Source organism: Pseudonaja textilis, chromosome 1, assembly GCF_049901715.1.
Source record: "Pseudonaja textilis isolate UNSWEBS1 chromosome 1, rPseTex1.2, whole genome shotgun sequence".
NCBI classification, from domain to species: Eukaryota; Metazoa; Chordata; class Lepidosauria; order Squamata; family Elapidae; genus Pseudonaja; species Pseudonaja textilis.
The window spans coordinates 173596857-173613283 of record NC_141990.1 but is presented as its reverse complement, the minus strand read 5'-3'; the positions used below and the strand labels follow the sequence as shown (position 1 = coordinate 173613283).

The 16427-nt window shown below is 37.0% G+C and overlaps 1 protein-coding gene across 1 annotated transcript in view; it reads right to left on the bottom strand.

The window, feature by feature from the left end:
- The window catches only part of PGAP1 (post-GPI attachment to proteins inositol deacylase 1), a 47085-nt gene that overhangs the window by 18436 nt on the left and 12222 nt on the right, over positions 1-16427 (bottom strand). Inside the window, exons 5-16 of the mRNA XM_026696868.2 lie at positions 14849-15009; positions 13846-13898; positions 13652-13718; positions 12534-12639; positions 10679-10734; positions 7797-7880; positions 6906-6955; positions 4029-4080; positions 3754-3831; positions 2041-2116; positions 1633-1706; positions 1483-1534 (exon numbers count right to left, since the gene is read on the bottom strand). Coding sequence (XP_026552653.2) covers positions 1483-1534; positions 1633-1706; positions 2041-2116; positions 3754-3831; positions 4029-4080; positions 6906-6955; positions 7797-7880; positions 10679-10734; positions 12534-12639; positions 13652-13718; positions 13846-13898; positions 14849-15009 — 909 coding nt within the window. The remainder of the gene's footprint in view (positions 1-1482; positions 1535-1632; positions 1707-2040; positions 2117-3753; positions 3832-4028; positions 4081-6905; positions 6956-7796; positions 7881-10678; positions 10735-12533; positions 12640-13651; positions 13719-13845; positions 13899-14848; positions 15010-16427) is intronic.

Sequence of the window (16427 nt, the reverse complement as noted above, 5' to 3'; positions counted from 1 at the left end):
GCACAAAATGAATCATTTTTAAGTACTTCAAGTTCAACAAACCATAAGGATTTGGGTAATAGCCAATCAGTTCCTACCAAAAGAACAGTTTTGAACAGTAGCAATTTACTCTTAAAAATCTCCTTTTGGAGTTGCGGAAGTTTACTAACATCCCCAATCCCAAAAGGAGAGTGTAGAGGTCCCATTACAGGTAATCCTTGTAATCCTGAAGTTACGGTGGATCCCCAAAAAGTTTCTTACAACCTGATCCCCAAATTACAGGCATTGCAGTACCCCCACGGTCAGTTGCCATTACAACAGACTGCACCAATGTTGCAGAGCCCTTCCCCTCAGCCTATCTTCCCCCATCTCCCGCACTGGCTCACCACAAGCACTGACCTTTTAAAGAGTCCTGGAACTCTGGTGCTTGAGTTGGGGAAGAAGGACAGGCCACTCCATTGCTGGGTTGCGTGATGTGATCTTGGAAGCAGCCACCATTTTCCAGAAATGCAGTGGCCTGTCCTCCTTCCCCAACTCAAGCACCAGAGGATTTTCAAAAGATAAGTGTGGGATGAGAAACACAGGAAAAGGAGGAGGTTGTTAGGCCCAGTGGAGTGAGAAGCAGGCCCAAGGCATGCAAGGATTCTGAGGAGTGGGAAGTGGAGCACAGGGGGCTTCAGGAGTGGGGGAGGCCTTGGGAGGCCCTGGGCAGGGCCTGTGCTAGACTTCCCAGGGCCTCTGAGTCACTCCATGCTTCACTTAACAAGCTGCATTTTCGGGAAGAGCAGGGATGTAAGTGAGGTGATCACATGGGCACAACAGTTGTTACAACTTCTGACTGTAATGGGCAATATATTGCTGGATCTTGAGAATGAGTGTATGCATAGTTGACCCAGTTATATCACAAGTTGCCAATTTATTCTAATTTTAATTCAACATATTAATAAATCCATTTTTATATAAAAATATAAGGATTTCCTCCTTATCTGTGAGTTGTCTGAACTCTGATATCAACTGGAGCGGTCTTGAGGATAAGCCCTCTTCTATGATAGGTAGGCAAAAGAGTTAAAACTTTCTCAGTGGTTGGCCCTCTACTTGTGGGATTCCCTGCTGACTGACTGGTTTATGGCTCCTAAGTACATATTTTCAGATTAAATCTAAACTAGGAGAAAAATCCTGACAGCTATAACAATTAATCAGTGGAACAATTTGCCTTCAGAAGTTGCAGGTTCTCCAACACCGGGGGTTTTTAACAAGAGACTGGACAACCATTTGTCTGAAATGTTACATGGTTTCTTGCTTGAGTAGGGGGATCCGACTAGAAGACCTCTAAGTTCCCTTCCAACTTCGTTATTTTGTTATTCTGTTACTGGTTTCAGTAATTTCTCACTTTCTTTTGTTTTGATACAAGTCTGATTTAAGAAATAACAATGCAACAAAATGTGCAAGTAACAAACAAGAAGCATTTTAATATATGAAATCATATTCAGAAAATAAATTTACCTTTGAAAATCTGGCATTTACTTTCTATAAAGATGTTAAAAGCCTGATATATCTAAAGAAAGATAACATACTATATTAGTATTGTTTCCCAAAGCTAATCCATATCAGATTCTACCAAACAAATAATGTATACACTTCAAAAATTAATACCTGACCAAAATGTTGGAGCTGAACAATGTGAATAAGGCCAGTTGAATTTAGTATGATTTTGCTTGAAGAAAATCCTGCAGAAATTATTGCTTTGTTAGTTAGAATTAACAAAATATAAAAATTAAAATGGGTTTTTAGAAGACATTTTGAATGTTAGCTGAATAGAGAGACACACATTCCTTATTAATAAAACATAAATAATAAGATGGAAAAAGTTAAACCATTTTATAAAAATGTTTTGTTAAAAGACAAGAACCCAATCTTATTTATATCTATCTAAAAACAAGCCTGAGTTCAGAGAGAGCAATGTTCAGAGAAGTTTATGTAGGATTGTAGATTTAAAAATCACAATTGGAGAAGGAAGAAACAAAATTAATCAATGTGTCAAATGCAATAAATTGAACCTACCAAAAGTAAAAAGATGAGTTACAGGGAGTTGCACTGTTCTTGAAACTTCATTAAAGAACTCACAGTCCAAAGTAAACTGCAGGACAAATATATAAAATATTTATTTAAATCGCCCCAGATTACCTAGTAGCCCATATTTTTCACTGAAAATATATGGAAGTAATCAACTTAGCATCAGGAGACATGGTTTCAAGAACTGGACATTATTTTATTTAATTGTGCAACATATTGTCATTGCTAATCAATCTTATTATTAAGTATAAATAGTCCTCAAGTTGTGATAGCAATTGGAACCAGGATTCCCATCACTAAAGAAAGTGGTTATAAAACATGAGATCATGTGAGCACATCACTTAGCGGTGGCAATCCACACAGTCTTGGTTGTTATAACCTAAGATAGGGCTGTCAAATTCCTGATCTGCAGGCCAGATGTCAGACATGCTGGCCATACCCACGGTTTAGCAAAGGGGGAAAAAGTCCCAATACATCACGTGATGCCGCTGTGATGACATGAGTTTGACACCCCTGACACATAGATCATTACATGATAATTAGAGGGAATTCCAGGTAAGGAACATGAGGGTGCTTCAAGGGGAGTCTCTCAGAGGCCCTGGCACAGATCCTGTGTGAGTTGGGAGTGCTGCAGAGAAGTATAAACTCAGATAGGCCAAGGAAAGAAGGTGCAATGTGCATTTATGCTTGTATGCATGTACACAGGGAGGCTGAGGAAAGATAATGTGGATTGTATGTGTGTGAGTGCAGGGAGACAGGGAACAGGAGATGTATGTATAAATACAACAAGCAAAGGGAAAGAGGGCACATGTGTGTGTGTGTGAGCACAGGAGGCCAGGAAAGGACCTTATGCACATGACTGTGTGAGAATAGGGAAGTATGGTACTGGTGGGTGCATGTGAATATAAATGCAGAAAGGCTAGGGAAGTAGAACACTGATGGGTGAGAGTGAGCAAACAGTGAAGGAAGACATGGTACATGTAAGCAAAGAAAGGCTGAGAGGGGGCTGTAACCTGAACCACTTGTGATCTTACTTGCTGGCTTCTCAATTGACTTTGCCTGTGGGAAGCTGGCAGCAAGGGTCAGTGATCTCATAACCATGGGATTGCCAAGTGCCTGAATGTTGTTGATATGATCACAGGGGTACTATAATGGCCATAATTTTGAGGGCTGGTTATAAGCCTTTTGTTCACTGCCATCATAGATGTGAACTGTCACTGAACAAAAGATTGTAATTTGAGAACTACCTGTCAAACTTAATAGTAACAAGAATAATGTAAGTTTGTGTCAGGGCATGTGTTTTGAGGATTGTAGTTTTGAAAATTACTTATTGTCATATTACAACTAATATGTGGATTTCTATTCATACCAAATACAGTATGTCATTAAGAACTTGTGGTTGTTTAATCCAGATGCTGGAGTAATAAAGCCTGATGGCTTGATCAATTATGTACCTGCATAGAAATCTTTCCTCAACTTTTAGATCTTCCAATGGTAGACCCTTTACCATTGTAACTGAAACCAAGCAATGGCTTAATCCATTATAAATAAATACATCAACTCTTTGCATTTATTACAGCATTTATTGGTCAAACAGAATAAGATTAATCCTGTGGCAATTTCACCATGAGGTAACATGCAAATTCATTTAGGACACTCACATTTCATTTCTGAAAATTCTGTTTAAAAAATAAATTTTACCTTGATACTATTAACCACTGGGACATGAAGCACAATATGAGTCAAAGATAGATAATCTTGAAGTTTCAAAGTCACAATCTAAAAAGCAAAGAAAATAACAACCATGCCTGAATAGGAAATTAAGGTTAAAGATTATCTAATTATATTTAATTGTGTAATCTATAAAAACATTTGAACAAAACATTATACTAAAACTGAGATGATACTTTTCATAATAAGTCACAGACATATAAATTCACATACATAGTATTATTTTTGAGGTTCAGAATAAATACCTTAACCGTTGGTAGTAACTCAGCATTCCAAGACAAATCAATTGCTTGCAGACTGCGAAATTTATATTAAAATGAAAATATTATTATACAAAATATTCATATGTATTCAGAATGAAATGCATAATAATCCATTCAAAACTAGTGCTTTTCTTCATTTGAGCAACAAATTTAGAAAAGAAGTTTGATTTCACTATTATTAATACTCAATATAGCAGCTGAGACATAGTAAAAACAGAGGGTCCACAGGAAGCAGTTTCTCAGAAAGCATTTACTTGTGATTATTAAAAAAGATTCTCTTTTTAAAAGGGAAAAGAATATTTTGTGGTATTAATTTGCGATGAGGCAAAGGCACAAGACGTGGACTGTGTATTTACTAATAAACAGCTTGCGCTCAACTCTGATCTATAATGAAAAGGATTTAAACATATTGCAAAAAACATACCATTACAATTTTTTTAAAATGAACATAGGACGAAGCTAGGAAAGAAAGAAGCAAGGTATCATTATAGCAGGTACATTTTGGAGATGACAGCAGTTAAAGAGACGTAGAATTAACTAAAGTTAGTTAGTCTAACTAAGGACTAAAAGAAAGGTAGGACTAAATTTATAGAGTGAGTAACACAGTTTGGAAAGCAGAGTAGGCTGAAAACACCAGAGAAGGACCAGGGGGATCTTGGGAGATAAATATTTGTGAACAGTGGGGTATGGACTGCCATGGGAAAAGAACTGTAGAACACAAGGCTAGGAAGGTTTATGGGATAAATTAGTAAGAAAAAACATGGGATAAGGTTGTTTTGCACAATTCAAGCCGCATGCAGTCCTCTCACTCTCAAACTTTCCTGCAGCTCACCAAAGAGTTTCAACTTCTTTCCATGTACAGAGGGGAAATCCGTCATGGGGCTGCAGGAATGCAGCTGAAATCCTGAAAACTTTGGCTCCCCTTTGTCCCCTCTGCTTGCAACCTTCCTCATTGAGTTTCTGAGGAAGCCAGCACAGAAAATTGCAAATAGCAATCACATGATCAAGGGGGGGAGGAGCTTGGCAACTAGTTGTAAATGCCAGTCTGTTGCGAAGCACCTAGGTTGCGATCTGTAATCATGGGAGGAGCACCATGGTTTATGTCCAGCAACCATTCCAAGACTGTCATAATTTTAAATGATTGTTAAACGATTGATCTGAAGTAGAGGACATCTGTGTATTATGCCTAGCCACTCCCACTACAGCAGTTCTTCTGTTAATAATTCCCTAGTAGCTTTTTAATTATTATTTACTATAATTCTCCCTAGGATGCCATCTTTTATATTACGTTTTATATTGCTCTGTACCTTATTGTTTTAAGACAGCTTTATTATTCTTTTTAAGTAAGAAAGTAAGTTTATTGTTGTAATTACAAGTCATAACATACAATATACCATAAAATACAATAAAATAATAATACTAAAGTAATAAAGATATTGTATATAAGAAGGTGGAAACAAAATACATACAACCAGGGGTGGGATCCGACCGGTGTAACTACCGTTTCTGTGTCTGCTGCTCTTCAGAGCTACCGCTGCTACAGAGCCGGACAGAACCAGAAGAATCCCACCCCTGGATACAACTCAGAACTTCAGTAATTTCTTTCTAAATTTAAATGACAGCAGAGCAAAGTAGCAACCTGATTGTTAACAACTGGAAACCAGTTTGCAACATGACTGTTTAATTGTTTGATATCTGAGTCGTTGAATTTACCTACCAGCTATAATTTGGCCCTAAACTCCTTGTAATTGGAGCAGGAGAGGACATAATAAATAATGCCTTCCACCTGACCAATACCACAATGGATTGTACATTAACAATGAATGTGGAGAAGAACAATCCAGTTCACATATGCTATGGAGCATACAATGTCCTTCAACATGTATGGAGGAAGACTTCATGCTGGTGAGAGAAAATGCTGTTGATGTGGCCCAATACTGGGCAAATGCCATTTAATTTTAATTCTATTTAATTTTACATAATTTTTACATGTGCTAAACTTTTACGCCTATTTTATTTACTTAGTATTGAAGGTTATGTATCTAGAATTTGAAGGTGCTTCTGTCATGAATAAAAACAGAACAATGAAATTTTCCCTCCATTAAGTGAGGGGGTAAAAAATATTTGTGACTTAATGGCTGCTACAATATCATTAATATGAAATAAGAAAGGAGCAAGTAAACAGCCTTGTTTTAACTCTCTCCAATAAAATAGAATCAGTCAAAAAAAATTGTAGGGCCATTCTTACTCTGGTTCTAATTATTATTAGTTTGAGAAGGCACTTATCAACATCTGCCCTCACTAGTTTGTCCCATTGTCAGGATCTGTCAATTGAATAAAAGGCAGAGGTAAAACCTGAGGTTGTTTTGTGTGTACGTTAGCATATTTCTGAGTGAGAATCTTCAAAGTGGTGCAGTGATCTAATGTGCTATGTCCTTTTTGAAAAACCTGCCTGTTCTGGATGAAAGGATTTTGTTTCTTCTTTCAATTTTTTTAATTTATTCAAAAGGTATCTGAAATAAAGTGTCTGCTGAGGCTACCCTTCCACTTGTTCAGACAGAGCAACTTCTTCAGATTAGATTCTGAACCTGAGTCCTGAGACTGGATCATGACATAAACTTAGAAGAAATATCTAGCAGGCTAATTGGATGATAATTAGCAAGTTTTTTACCAATTTCCCTTTTTGAAGAATGGTTTTCAATGAGACCGCACAACACATATTTTATTTATTTCTGACAAAAATCTAATCATATACCTGTGGAGGTACTATATATTCTCCAGGGGTTTTTTCATTCAATTAAATAAATATTTTTAAAAGATAATTATTTTCATAATCTCATAAAAATAAAATATATTTACCACTTCGATGAAGTACTGTTTGCACAACCAAATATCCAGCTGTTTGTATCCTTTTATTTTAGAAGAGAAGAAAACAATAAAGAACAAATTAAAATGTATGTCAATTCCTACTGTATTTTTTTAATCTATTAATAATTTACTTTAAATTTTCCTAGAAAGATTTATCAAGAGCAGCACTGGCTGTTAGCATTGGTGCAAACAGCTTTTGTAAATATAGGTAGTCCTTGAGTTACGATGACAATTGAGCCCAAAATCTGTTGCTAAGTGAGATGGTTGTTAAATGGGTTTTCCTCATTTTATGACCTTTCTTGCCACACTTGCTAAGTGAATCACTGCAGCTGTTAAGTTAGTGACATGATTATTAAGTGACTCAGGCTTCCCTTCTGATTTTACTTTCGCAAAAGGTGGTCACATGACCCTGAGACACAGCAACCATCATAAATATGAGACATTTGCAAGTATCTGAATTTTGATCACATGACCATGAGGAAGCTGCCAATGGCCATGTGAAAAATAGCTATAAGTCACCTTTTCCAGTGTCATCGTAATGTCACTAAAAGAACTGTTGTAAGTCAAGGACAGTTGAAGTGCTGTTGGATAGTGATAGTTTTTTTCTGAGAGTGAAAGGAACAGAACAGTTGAACATTCTGTTGAAGCAGGCATTAAAACATTTCTTAATACTTCCAAGGGCTACTAATACTTTGAAACAGCATCCAAAAATTTAAAAAAGATGATGTCATGGAAAGTTTGTGACCTAGTTTCCCATTATGACATCATCCAGTTTACATGGAGATTAAGAGAAGCTGTTGGATTAAAACATTAAAATTCCTTAAAACAGATGCATTATAATATAACAATGAAATTGAATATTAGAAGGAAATAATTCCTCACCAACATACTGTTTTGGCAGTAAATATGAGTGAATAATTTTCTTTGGCTTGAGAGGGAAAAACTAAAATATTTTCCATCTGATTCCTATTTAGAAAAAGACAGAAATGTTTACTTGAACATAATAAAACTGTTACAGTGAGAAATTGTGCTATAGTATTTTAAATGGTAGAATAAAACATTTAAACATTGAAAGTATTCTGTCATAGAGAACAATGAGAAATTGAATGATGTTATTTGCTTTGTTTTCCATGCAAAGGCCAAAAATATAAATCTAGTGATAACTCATGCTAAATGTTACTTATCACCCAACTCCAGAAAAATCAGCGAAGTGAATCGTTAACATATTTCTAATTCCCATAACAAAAAAATGGAAGCAATGATTAAGCAAGCTTGTCTCAGCAGATGCTTGCACAACCATGAAACTAAACTAAGATAAAATTTGATATCGGTAGCAATAGATTTGCTTCAACCTAGCCCATAAACAATGTAACTTCTTTTGCCAACTGGCTTGAGGCAACTTTTCCATCAATATGCACAGAGAACTTTGATATTTGCTTGCAAAATTCAATAAAGCAAAATAGCTTTTTTATTTGCAATCTAAAAGTTCAACAGGACACCAACAACATCTGTAAGGCATGTGCCTATTACACTCTTTTACATTTTGAAACAAGCCTGAAAAAGATAGTTTAATATAAAAAGAATATATAGAGCAGGGGTGGGCAAACTTTTTGGCTCGGGGCCCTCATTGACTTTTAAAATTTGACAGATGGGCCGGGTCAGCACAAGATTTTTTGGGAATTGCCCCCCCACTCTTTCCCCCCACTTCTTCTCCTCCTTCCCCTCCCTTCGGAGGCCCCCTGAGTCAGGAGTTGCTACTGCCGGCGCAGCTCCACACGGCTCCAGTCCCGCATTGCCTCGGAAAGGGAAAGGCAAAAAGGAAGAGCTGCGGCGGTGCTTTGCAACGGCAGCAGTGGCACCGGAGGCTCAGGCTCAGAGGCTCCTGGTTTTGCCTTTCCCTTCCCAAGGCAACGTGGGACTGGAGCCGCGCCGGCAGTAGCAACTCCTGACAGCCCCAGCCGGATACCTGAGCGGAGCCCAGGCGGAACTGCCTGTTGCTGCTGCGGGCGCTGCTGCGGGCGTCTGGCTGCCCAAGTAAAGAACCGCACCAGCTCAGGGCAACTGTGAGGAGCAAGAGGGGAAGCCAAGGTGCTCATTTCATAGCAGTCAACTTTGCTCTCTTTTGCTCCAGTAAGGTGTTCCCGGCATGCACAAGGAGCATGAAGGGAGGCAAACACCGCACGGATGCATTTTAAAAGTCAGAGAACTCTGCCCAAGACTTCTCGTGTATTCAGGGGCTACGCCTCTCCCAACGATGAGTTGGTGGTGATCTAACAAAACGTCTTCCAGCTCTGAAAGATTGACTTTAAGAGCGCCCCCATGGAAGAAGCCAAGAACGAGAACAAAAGTAGAGGCGGCGGGGGCAACAAGGGCATGAGATGGGTCCCTCCACAGTCCCCTCCCAGGTGACAGCCAGGGCTTTGGCACCTACTTTTTTCCTGAGTGGTGCGGTGTCTGCCTCCCTTCATACTCCTTGTGGAGGGACACACATGCCCATCACCCCTGCTGCCACTGTGTTTGCTCGGCTTCTTCCATGGAGGCACTCTTAAAGTCGACCTTTAAGTGGTCCCGGAACATCCGCCCACCTGCCCGGCACCCACCCACCCGGAGCACGCTTTCTTCCTTCTGGAGAACGTGCCTCTTCCAGCCCGGCCTGGCCCGGCCAGCCAGCAGGTGACCACATGTCCTGGGGCTTGTCGCGAGATGCCTGCAGCATGCTCTGTTCTATGTGTCAGGCCCAGAAAATCTGAGCAGCCGGCGCATAGAACAGAGTGGTGCCGGACCATTGGAGAAGCGGAGCAAAGCCGGAGATTAGTAGCTGCCTCTTTTGGTGCAGAAAGCTTCCCCCAACCAGCCGGCTGGTCTCCTCCTTCTCTGCCTGTTTGTTCTGTATGGCCGAGGAGGAGGGGACCAGCTGAGAAGTGCGTTGCCAGGCGGGGGCCATGCGGCGCAGGGCAACACGCCACTGCCCGGCCCTGGCGAGGGAAAGCAGTGGGCGTTCCCCGGGCAGCGGCCTCTCCCACCACCAGGGAAGCAGCTGCCCAGCTCCGTGTTGTGTGTGCGATTTTTTGGCGTGTGGCGTGGGGTCTCTTTTGGCTGGCCCTGATTTTTTTTTCAGAGGGGAATTTTTTTTTCCAGAGGCGGACCGTATTAAAATGACCAACGGGCCATAGTTTGCCCACCCCTGATATAGAGGGAAAATAATGTACTTTAACAATTCATGAATTCCATAGCAAAGAATTTAAATTCATCAGTAAACCTAACTACCAATACTGTAATGATGTAAAATAATTCTTCCTCATGCTTTCTCTGCTGTTTTTATTGTGTCTGCTTTTTTTATTCACTAATCCACTCTCCAAATCTCCATGGCTTGGACGATTTTTAAAAAACATCCAGGCAGATGTGAAATGTAAAATGAAATTAATGATTTGTTCTAGGTGATTTGTTCTGAGTTCGAAACATTTGGTTGTCTTTTTCTGAACTTTTCAAACTGACAAAGGTTTGGCACATCTCAACAGCTAGACTGGATATGGGGAACCCTTGGTTCAATAATTACAACACTATTTTCAATTCTAGATTTTCCATCAGAGAAATAAGTGGTAGAGCACATATTTTTCCTAGGGAAGGTGCTAAATTCAAACATTACCACTGCTAGAGATGAAAAATAAACCCGCCTGAACTTAAAAAGGACCTCTTAAAAAATAAAAAATAGCTTTTACATAAGCTAATAAATAATTCTGTTTTAAATGAAAAATATTACTTACATTGTATCCTTTGTAGGACCATTTCGAAGTTTTTATATTAATCCAAATTGATGCTCCTGAAAAAATAACAATATTTTTCTTCATACTGGATTACTTTTTTCCTGCTGTCCTGTAGTACCATACCACAATAATTTTGTTGTGAAATCTAAAATAGCATGTATCCTTTTGACATTAAAAAACAAATATTTTTGAAATGATAAAAACAAACTCTTCTCCTCTGATTTTAGTTTGGAGATAGCAAATTAGCATCAGTATCAGTGGTGGGATTCAAAAATTTTTATTACCGGTTCTGTGGGTGTGGCTTGGTGGGCATGGCAGGGGAAGGATACTGTAAAATCTCAATTCCCAACCTACTTCTGGGGGAAGGTTATGGCAAAATGCCATTCCCTTCCCACCTGATTAACCTGCTTTCCAGCTCTGTTCTCCTGTGCAGGGCAACAAAAGACCCAACCAATCAGCTGGGACTCGGGAGGCACAGAATAAATGGGGACGAGGCCAGTCAGAGGTGGTATTTGCCGGTTCTCTGAACTACTCAAAATTTCTGCTACTGGTTCTCCAGAACTGGTCAGAACCTGCTGAATGCCACCTCTGATCAGTATCATTACCAAATATAGTAGAACGTCTGGTCACAACCATAATTTGTTCCATAACTTTGGTCATGACCCAAACCTAATTTTGGAAATTTGGTGCTTACAAAAAAAGAAAAGAAAAGAAAGGCATGGAAGGGGAAATCGGCCACGAAAAAAAAAAGTGAATTTTTTGGTCAGAACCCGATTTGGTTGTGGTCAGAAGTGTTCATGACCAGAGGTTCTACTGTATTCTTTTTCAAGCTTTTTAAACATATGTAAGGCTTTTACAGCTTTGTATTTAATAGTTTAGTTGGAATAACAAACAGTGAATCATGAAACACTGGTTGCTGCAACATAGGAACCTACTTCAAAAGGGTTTTTTTTTGTCACACATCATGCTGTCTGCTTAGAACAATTTATGAGAAAATATGGAACAGCAATGCAAGCATTTGCCCAGGCCCAGACATCATACAGCGAAGGGATAAACATAGACACAGTGAGATAAATGTTCCTAACAAACACTCCAGCATTTACAGAAAGGAAAGAAAAAGCTACCTTAAGATTAGTTCACATTGCTTTTAAAAAAATGTGTATTCATACTGGAAAACTGCAGTTATAAACTTGAATGCCTGATCTTCAAATAAATTGCTTCATTTTTACCATTTATTCATTTACCATTTTATTCATTTATTCCCTGCCTTTGGGCTTTGTAATGCTACAATGTTAGGCCAGCATTGCACATGAGATCCTTAGCAAAAAAAGAAGCAGCTATCTAACAAGTTCAGAGCTGAGACAAGATCTGATCTATGACTCCCTACAGGTAGTCTCATTTAGTGACCATAATTGAAACTGACAATTTGGTCACTAAGTAAAGCAGTTTCTAAATGAAACCAGTGCTATGCTTATGATCATATTTCAGCTCTCTTTTGCTTTATGCACCAGCGAAGGTCATAAATGTGGGGATTGGTTACTTTTTTATCACTTTTGTAACTTTAAACAATAAATAAATAAGACAGTCACTAAACGAAGACTACCTGAGTATTGTAATTCAGTCGTCTATTATTTTTCAATTAGCTTTTAAATTAGCAATAGTGATTTTGAATAGATTTTAAATCATTTGAATGGCTTAATGATCTGATCTTTGCAGCAGAAAATATTCCTATGCTACTTCCTAGAACTTAAGAGGAAAAAAAATGAATGAAATATATTGATTCCTTTGGATTTAATGTTACTCTTACTCATCAAATGAAGTCTCTCTCACACACAGTAACACTGGACACACTAACCTGTTAACTCAGTAAGCGATTCAAGTCTTTCTTCAAAGAGTTTTCCTGGATACCTTAAAAAGTGGTGATTCAGGACCAGATTTTTTCTTTGGGGATTTTCTGTTATCTATCAATTAACAAACACGAAAACAAAAACTTTAACAAGTTTTTGAGGCCTAATGTGAGGCTAACCATTATTAATAACAATGGGAGATAATACTTCCCAGACACAAAATCAACAAAGTTTGAGCTTCAAGCAGATTCACAGGGGTTTGGGCACATTTGCAACAAGCAGGCTACAATTCCCCAGCCCCTTTCCTTTCTAAGCTATACAGAATAGTTTCTCCTTTTGAAAAAAAAAAAAAAGCAAAAGTTTTGGATCACAGGTTGGAAGCCAATAGGATTAATTGTTTCCCCTCAGGCTTAGATGTAAACTGGAATCTGCAGGTAGCAGAATTTTCCAGTAGAAAATTAACATAAAAATAGTATCTTTTCCAAGGCTGCTCTATTCTCTAAAGGAATAGAGAAAAAGTAACTAATTTTGCACTAACTTTAATTTCTTTGTTGCCTGGTCAATGTTTCATTTTTTTCCTGGTGTTTTATGTTCTCCATACATATTTGGAATATTACATATTTTAATGCAATTTGGAAGCTCTTTTATCTGGCCAGAGCCTTATAGTACCTTTCATAATTTTTCCATGTGAGTTCCTTTTCAGTAACAATCTGTGATCTGAATAACTTTTATTTTTATTTCCACTACTGATGGGTATTTTGAATATGAAAGAGAGAAGTTGAAAAAGGGATGTTTATATATTTTTTTTAATTGTTAATTTTGTATATATATCTTGTTAGATTGAAAAATATTTATGCCAAGGCTGGAGGCGAAGTGGGCTTCTTAGAAAACACACTGAGACTCTTACTCTTTCATCTTATGAAATCAGCCCTGCCACTACAGTGACAGTAACAGTCTGGTTAATAAAAAAAAAAAAGTATTAATAATTCTAATGAGATCCGTAATGTGGGTAATATTCCTAACACTGCTATCTTCCTTTACTTGCAAGAATGTAAAATAAAAAAAAAATCAAACAATAAATGTTTTTTTTCCAGAAAGCATGCACAGATCTTCAAGGAATGCAAACCTGTTTAGTGTTGTCATCAATAAGGTCAAAAAATGCTCTGACAGTAACCAAGTTCAATTCCTTACACCTAAAAAAGAATATAAGGGAAATATGCTTGTAAAAAACAGACAAAATAAAAGCCAAATAATAGTCACATAAAAATATTTGAACAGCAGTATAACAGTCGTTGTACCAAAAAGCTTTTAACTACTCACCAAACAATGGAAAGATGATCTGTGGAAGCCCAGACTCGAGGAACTGCTGAACTCTGATTAAAAAAATATTTGTATTATTCATTTTAAAACTGAACATCCAAACGTTTATTTATTTACTAGAAGCTAATGTCTTGATGAAAACAATTGGCTGAAATCCTGTTTATATTGTTATGACTAAAATCCAAAAACCGAGCATGTTATATAGAACATGTGACTCTTTTCTCCCTCTCTGAACAGCAGACAATTCTGCCCTATTATACTTTGAAATGCCTGCTCATTTTGCCATTTGGATGCTGCTGTACTGTTGCTTGAGAAGAACCAGGAAAATATGGTCTTACACACTTACATAAGATTAATTATTAATTTAAACTGTGTGCAGATTCAGATTTCTTTATTGATTCAATGAATTTGTGAGACACCTCATAAACTGAAGCAATAAAGATTAAAAACTGAAGTACAATTATATAAATTGGATACAAACTAGTATGAGCCAACAGTTTAGTTACAGCTAATATGATTTAGACATCCTCTTTTAGACATCCTCTTAGAGTAAAATCCAAGCTGTACATGGCAAAAAAAGAAAGAAAGAAAATCGTAGTCTTTGTTCTCTTGAGTTTATTTGTTTGCTTGCAAACATTTCATTACCCCCCTAGATAATATCACCAGTGCTACTGAAGGTGTGCTTTACTCCCTGTTTATATGCAACATACTAGTTGGGTAACAAAATGTCTGTAAGAAAACAATCAAGTTCAACCCTTAACTACGTATATTTTCTTCTATAGAGAAAATTTTAAATCAAATATAATGTGTGATTTCTTGAGGATGGAAGAATTTCCAAATAAATGTAGCAATGAATGCTACTGCTTCCACTCAAATTGAGAAGTCAATTTAGAATGTCACATTCAATTAGGACAGATGTTAGGGCAAGAAAGAACTAAACTATTCAGTAATATTTAATGGTCATCAAAAGCCAAGGCTTAACAGCAAAAATTAAAGAATTTACCACAACAGATAAAGCACAATTCTGACTACTTGAACTGGGCAGAAAAGCCAATCCAGAGCGAACTTGATAATCTCGAAATCCTCCTGCTACCGAAAGGGTTGTTAGATTTTTTATTTCCTGAGCCTTCTGAATCCAGTTATGGTTCACGGTTGAGTAAAAATCTATGAAAAGAATGTTGTTTTAAATATCATTTTAGAAGTTTTGTTTCTCGAGGTTCAGCAATATCTTCAGTATAGTTCATTTTGTAGCACATATCAGCATATTTTACAATTCCTCATTTTTTCACTATCCAATTTCAAACAAGAAAAAATTAAGCCAATTCAGCATACCAATAAGGCAAAATAATAAATCTCATTCCAGAAATATATAAAATTAAGATAATTTAAATCTGGCAAGTTAAAACTTCTATTCTACATAAGGTAATCACAAGTTGGTCAAAGATATCTAGAGAGTTTTGCTTGCCATAAACATTTATTTATATATATGAAATATTTAATGAAAATTCATATTGATATGCATTAATTTCAAAGTTGTAATCATCTTAAAAGCAGTAATCTTATCCCAATGTGATATTTTACCATATCCATTCAAATTACTTCTATACATTTAAACATATTTCAATATGTAAATTAAAGTATTTTATTAAAAAAAACTGTACAAACTAAATCCTACTCATACACACACAGAGACATATTGCAATAATTTGGATTATAAGTTTTAATTGCTATTGTTAATAAAGTGGGCATTTTTATAGACTAAGGGGTACAGATTCAATCTTCATATTTGAACATATACAAAAAATGTTTTGATGTGGAACACTGAAATATATTCTGGTTGTTCCCCTGATACATCAAATTGGGCCAGAGAAAAATGTCTGCTATGTGAAATATATATGAACTTTAAAAACATAAATCTGGATGATTGTGTAATTGTAATATAATAGAGATGGAAAAATTTAGCTCTATCTTATTTAGTCTGAGTTCCTATGTTTGAATTCTGCTATAGTTTTTTTAAAATAAATTTTATTAATCGTATTTTCATCATAAACACATTTCCACTCATTACAATATCAGTGTTCACTCACATTGACATACTATCTAATCCACAATACATAGAGTTAGCATAACCCAGCAATTGCAGTCAAACCATTATGGGGAAATTTTGTCCCACAGTATCATCCAAATCCCCACAGAAGTGAAGAAACTGAAAATAATATCTGAAGAATTCTGGAGTACCTTGGATTTTTTTCAGAATCCAAAGCTAGTAATCCTATCCAAACACAACACAGAAATAGAATATGATTGCTATTAAGCCCCTGTCTTGCTTAAGCTCAGGCACGTAAGTGGCCATCATTGATGCTGCCTGAACATATTTAAGTACAATTATTTTCATCATAAAATTTAAGGCTACCTCTATATGCAAGCCATGATTAAACAAGTACATATTGAGAGAAATCAACTTTTGAAACTGAACATCTTCCACATTATTCTACTCTACAACACATTTCTGGTGAAATTGCTAGTAATAGTAGGTATAATAATAGAAGGTATAACAAGGAAAATTCTAAAATGTCTAATAG